This window comes from Anopheles marshallii, chromosome 3, assembly GCF_943734725.1.
Source record: "Anopheles marshallii chromosome 3, idAnoMarsDA_429_01, whole genome shotgun sequence".
Taxonomy (NCBI): Eukaryota; Metazoa; Arthropoda; class Insecta; order Diptera; family Culicidae; genus Anopheles; species Anopheles marshallii.
The window spans coordinates 67,948,127-67,954,701 of NC_071327.1; the positions used below are offsets into that span (position 1 = coordinate 67,948,127).

General features: G+C 43.4%; 1 protein-coding gene across 1 annotated transcript; it reads right to left on the reverse strand.

Annotated features, from left to right (window-relative positions):
- Positions 1 to 4,091: 4,091 nt before the first annotated feature.
- LOC128713062 (angiogenic factor with G patch and FHA domains 1) lies at positions 4,092 to 6,512 on the reverse strand. Its single transcript, XM_053807925.1, has 6 exons — positions 6,357 to 6,512; positions 6,047 to 6,283; positions 5,841 to 5,972; positions 5,162 to 5,546; positions 4,549 to 5,055; positions 4,092 to 4,492 (listed from the first exon to the last, which is right to left on the reverse strand). Exons 1-6 carry the CDS (start codon positions 6,510 to 6,512, stop codon positions 4,092 to 4,094), a joined length of 1,818 nt encoding a protein of 605 aa, XP_053663900.1.
- Positions 6,513 to 6,575: the final 63 nt, after the last annotated feature.

Consider the following 6,575-nt stretch of genomic DNA (forward strand, 5'->3'; position numbering starts at 1 on the left):
ATTATGACTATTTACTATGCAAATTTATGGCGCATAGATTGACCTCGATTGAAGGGTAAGTTGGGACTGAAACTATTATTATATCTTTAAAGATATAAACCACTCAATAGTATTTCCGTAAACAGTATGCGATATAACATATTAATTTAATGCCTGTTTAGATTATTATTGTTGCGAAGAAATTGGACTACATTGGACAACTCGTGCAACATCTTTGAAAACATGGTTCCGGAGTGATCGAGTTTCAGGTTTTGAAGTCCTTGAAGAAGGTAACCTTAGAGTCTTAGATGTTCCCTTACGATCTAGTGGGGATGTAGTAGCTAACCTACTTAATCTTCTTACAACTATTTCATAAGAATTAACTTATCCCAACAATCAGTTGGATGAAATAAAAAACATTCTTTTGCTATAGGTCTCCCAAGTTCTGGTGGAAAGGCGGTAACTGCACGAACTACTTCGTCCATACTACGATGAGTCTTTACAATTCTTCCCCAACGCCGATCTTCCAGGTGAAACACATTTCCAAAAGCTCAATAGCTGAATAGTTAATGCATTTCAGCACACTACATCAGTAACTTAACACTAGAATCACCAATAATTTTGGTTTCTTTATAGAGGAGGTTCCTTATCTTTATCTTATCATATCTAACCCTTATCATTATCTTTATCTTATAATATCTTTTCAAGTACGTACTATAGGATGGATAAATACAAATCTATTAATCAAAACGACTTGCCAGACTAGTGATCATAATACTAATTGGCATCATACAATACAATTTAGTAACTTCAATACACCTAGCTCGTAATGCTCTGGATCGACGAGGTTTGAAACTCAGTTTAATAAAAATTGTGTCTCATTAGTTAAGGTTTTAAATTTAGTATATAATTCGCTCAAAACCAAAGCTTCGAATTGAAACGCAGACATTTTTTTTTTATACACAAAATTTGATCTTATCGCAAGTATAAAGACGTAATCATATGCGAGTTGTCAAATTAGGCTTAAATTCAATTTTGTCCCAAAAAATGCTTAGTTCATCCTTCGTTTTTTTTTTGGTTTGACATAAAAAAAACCACAAGGTAAAAGAAACGATCCTTTCCCGTATATGCACTCGGTCACGCCAAACAACTTATCATTGCTCGTTCCCGCTGGTTAATTTGGAAAACATGTTCCCCAAACCACACGACACGCACATTCGGGCGGGCCGCGCGTGGCGTTGGGACGCAGGGCTTGCTTGCATGCCACGTGGCTCAATTAATTGCTCCACCGCTTAGGGATGTTGATGATGATGGTGCATCAAGAAAGCGAAACAACAATCGAATGGAGCACCACTGCAGCAATGGTGCAATGTGCGCAAAACTCCGAGGGACAATTTTTGCCGTTGTTGCTCGCTTCGCTTCGAGACGAATCGTATTGATGGGGATTGGGTACGGGCGTGTGACACACGGTGTCAGGATACGCAGATAGAAAGATGCATGGAACATGGAACGGAATTAAGTGAAACGAAGTTAAAGCAACTTGCGTGCGCACACACACACACACCCCAAGCGTGGCGATGCGACGATGACTTGCCCGTCCATTAAATATCATTATTCAATTTATGCTCTCGGTTACAATCTTACGTCATTTATTTCCCGCCGTCAAGTTCAAGTTCACGCACAACCATCGTCTGTGGCAGATCTCCGACATGCACCAGACAGACCGTCCGACAGGTTCTGGCTTGGTACACCCGAACAAACAAACAAACAGAAAAAAAGTTCAAGTCATCGGAATCGTGCTAGAGTGGTGTGGTGGAGGATCGGTGAGCATCTGCAATGAAGAAAAACACAATAAGAAAACAAAAAAGCCACAAAACAGTCCGGAGCCCGGTGACGGAAATGTATGCCAAAAAAGCAACAAGCAGGGAGCAATAAAAATGACGGCTGCCCTTGTTGGTGCCCCCCGGTTGGAACGTTCACGGGGTGCGCAGTGTGCGGTGCATCCTGGAAAAGCAGGACGAATGTACGAAAGCGTCCATCCGGCTCTTTGGACGGAGCACACATGAGCCCGGACCCATTCGAGGGGAGGGGTATATTAACGAACCAAGCGTTTTGGGGATCCTAGTAGAGGTGTCCCGAGCCGAAACCGAAGCACGAAACCTCAAACAATCGACCAAGCAGCAATGTGCGCGGTCAAATGAAAATGAAATGGAATCAAATATCGGTTATGGCCGAATGTATGTGTGTGTGTGGACACGGCTCTTTTCACGTTTCTCAATGCAAAAGCAGCCGGTTCGTACAATCATTGCGCGCCAACTTGTTGTAATGGCAAACAGGGGTTGAAATTCGGTCAGGATGTGTTTTTTTTTTGCTTCGTTCGTTTTGTTGGCCGTTGGAGGTTCACGTACGACGAGAAGAAAAAATGCATTGCATTTCATGTCTTTGTTTTAAATAAATTATTCCTAAATTATGCAAAGTAATGATAACGGACCTATTAACGCTGTTTACAATATGTATAAGAACAATTTCAAAGATATAAATCTAAAATAACAAATAGAGGATATAAAATAATTAATAATAAACGTAAAAGGAACGAAATAGAGCGAAGTAAATAGTATAGATGAAATGAAATATAAAACATATCAAGTGAAACATAACCAAATAAACGGTTTCTGAGGTTTTATTTTCTAGCATTTAAATGGAAAACTTTTCAAAAAGTGCAATTTCTCCTAGATTTTTTAATGATTTCCATGAAGAGTAAAATATTTTTAGTTTGACAAATCATCTGCGTAAGATTATCCTTGAACAAAAAACTTTTCATCTCGTACAACTCGTCATATGGTGCCGTATCTCCATCGTGGTCGTTCCTCGGCATCCAAAAAGGACGAACACCGTCAGACAAAACATTCCTTCCAGCCAACCGCACACCCACACCTCACAGCGAGACACAAGAACCACAGCCCCAGCCGATGGGGGGGAGAGGGCACACGCGTTTGAAAGACACATGACGACGTCCACCGCGGCGGGAAGAAGTGAAGCGACACCAACCAAAAGGAACAGCAAAAAAGAAACAGACACCCAAAACCAAAAATTGTACCACCCCGAAGGCAAACGCGCGCAACGCAGCAACGGCACATGGTAAAGGCAACAGAAATCTCCCCAAAAAACCACCCAACTTTGTGTAACCGGTCCGGGGAGAAATGCCACAAACTTGACTTGAAACGAAAAAGAAAAAAAAAGAAAACACACGAAGGAAAAAACCGCCCCATGACGAGGTTTTAAGTTTTTGAAGACATAGCGACGACGACGACGACGTCCTCTCGTCGTCATCGTTCGGGTCTTGCCCTTTTTTCAGGTCTGGAGTTCAAGTTCAATTTCCATCATATTTCTGGCATGTTGTGTAGTTATTTAATAAACTTTTCCACCGCCACCACCACCACTTCGGTGACTTTCCCTCCCCACCCCGGTGCTCTGGCCAGGATGGTGGATTCTCTCACGGTACCGAGCATCAGAAAGCACCGCACCGAGAAAAACATACCGTGAGACGCTGTTTTCCCACGATTTTCTTTTTCATCTCTTCGAGACGGATCGTCTGGCCTGTCGGAGCGATACTTGGCGGTTCAGCACGGAAGGGGTATCGTTACGCGGTAATTCTATTATCCTTTAGCTTTGGTGAATGTGTTTTTTTATTCATCGGCACCGACCTCGCTCATTTATAGATTGGGCGAACGGTGGTGGAAAAATCTGGCGAAAAATCACCGTCATCCCTGGTGTTATAGGATGGGAAGAGTGAAGGGATGTATTAAAGGCCCCTTTGCTGTGTGACGTGACGATACTAATGAATGCGGTGAGAAGGATAATTTTAATCGATTGTCTGCGTAGAGCTATTATTAATGAAGCATAACATATAAATGCACATCAACGTTTAAAAAAGAGCTTAATTTAATTAGCGATTAAATGTGTTACTAATTAATTTTTCGGTTATACTGTAACTAATAATAAAGGTGATGAAATTATGAAGATATTAAAATTTCTCAAACAAAACTCATCCTGTATTAGGCACATCCTGCATTGTATTTACAATTATTTTTTATTCTTCTACTCCATCCGCTTCACTCCTCGCTGCTGCTCTCCGCTTCAAACACCGTCGATCGTTCGAAGCGTTCCTGTGTTTTGCGCCAAATGCTGAGGCGCCGTGGATCGACCGGTTGGCCGGGATTGTGCGGACCACCGATTGCCATCTGAGTCTGGCTACCAAGACCCGATGTACCGACGTTCGAGGTGAGCGCGATCGGTTCGGTTAGGCCGGTATCGTTCTTACCGAGCGGTTTGCCCTCGTTCCAACCGAGCTTGGAAAGCATCTGGAAGCCTTTGTTGTTGCTAGCGATCGATTGATCCAATGAAGCGACCTGTGTTTTTTCGTGCTCGTTCGAGCTGCCCTTAACCTTCCGTCGGACGGCTGCCCGGTCCTTGTACTCGGCATTGTTTCCACCCTCACCCGAAGCGATGTATTCTGGAGAAAACAAAGTCATTAGAAGCGATAAGGAGCTAAAAGAATTCTATACTCACTCTCATTCTCCAACCCAAATCGCTTCTGCAACAGCTTCAATCCTTCCTTGTGGGACACGGGTTTGGTAATTTTCGACACGATCTCCGACACAACGACCGGTTCTGCGTTCACCAGCAGTCCCGGTTCACACTTGCCGCATGTTGAATTACCCTCGTGTACGTGGCAGAGTAATTTCGTTTGGTTAAGCTGAAGAACACTGCCGTGGGCCAGATTTTGTGCATCACTCTGGGACTGGTGTTCGTTCAGCTTTACCCGAACGCCGTTATAAAGCGTACCGTTGCGTGAACCAAGATCCACAAACTGGTACGTCGCTTTGCGAGCGTTGTACGTGAACTGTAGATGCTTTTTGGACACATTAATGTCGGGAATGATCACATCGTGATTTCCTTCCCGGCCCAATGTACCACCCTTGCAGGTTACGATAAACAATGAACCCATTTTAAGGTCTTTCAGGTTCGTTTCTTGTACTATCATTCGCAGTGACGGTGGGTATCGTTTCGCAACATCTGTGGGAAGATAATTAATTTCAATTGACATTATTATAAATTAAAAACAAATCCATTTATAACATGATAGAAGTGTGGTCGGCCCCCTGGATGGTCCCTGATGTACCTTTGTAGCCCGTTTTAAACTGCTCTGTCGAATCGGCACTATCCTCGCTCGATTTCACCACTATCACCGATTCGACCGATTTCGAGTCGCTGCTTTCGCTGCTCTCCAATTCTCCCTCTTCCTTCGCACCTTCATCGGGTGATGATTTACGATGTTTGCGTTTCGATTTATGTTTCTTTTTCGATCGTTTAGGCAACGAATCGCTACTATCGCTTGATTCCGACTCGGAACGTGATCGTGAGCGGTGGCGGTGCTTACGGCGGGAACGTTTTTTGTGCTTCCGGTTACGCTTCCGATGACGCCGTCTGCTACTCTCACTGTCATCGCTGTCGGGAGACTTTTTTGGAGTGTCTTTTTCCCGCGATGCTTCGGTGCGTTTCGATTTCTGTACCCCCGTTCGACAATACAGAAATGGTTACGGTTGAGTGGCGCCGGTCGGAGATGACGACGAAATGAAAAGAAAAGAAAAACGGGGGCCGCTATTAACAACGCCGCACTGGTCACCTACCTAATGCGTTCGCACGCATGCGATCGATCTCCAGCGAGGAAAATCGTGCTATAAAACTGTCGTCTAATGAGCAAGAAGAAGGGGTGGTAGGAACCTGCGAAGAAGAGGTGCGTTAATATTGGGTTGGGTTGGGTTGGGGTTGTGCCCAAGCGATCCCAAGCGTAGACATACCTTTTGTTTGGCATTGGGTTCGGTTTCTAGCATTGTTTCGGGAATGACTTGCGAATAGAAATCATACTCCTTGGTTTCTTCATTGTACTTCAAATAGCATCCACGGTGGCCATCATAGTGTAAACCGTAAATCTGTATGAAAAGGAGCATATGCTGAATCAAACATTGTTGCCCAAAAGACTGACAGGCTTACGGGAGATACTTACAGAATTATAATAATATCCAGTGGCAGGATCGTAATATAACCCGGAAGTAGGTTCGTAAATATATCTATTTTGAATGTCCACATCTTGGGCCGTTTTCTTGATATCGTCCACAAATGCTTTTATGTCTAGCGGTTCCACCGAATTCGTCTCTTCCTGAGCACCATCTTCCACCTCAACTTCAGGTGGTTCTTCTTCACCTGTTGCATTTCTTACACTGTGGAACTTTCGTTGCAATCGCTGTAAATAGGGAAGTTTTGTTTAACAACAAAGCCTTTTAAAATGTAAACATTATTTAAATAACCCGCTTTACCAGTGCGTGAATCTTCTTTCTCAGCCTCTGTATTCGGGTGCTTTGCAGCCGGATGTGTCGATGCAATCCTTGCACGTACAAACACAACTGTTGGGCGGTTACATCGTACAAGTTCGTTATGCGTAGTAGCTTGATGTGGGGTGATTTTTTAGCCATTCGTGAACAAGATCAGATTTAATTTTCACTGTTTATTTTCTATTTTGCTGCCTTTATCAAGAT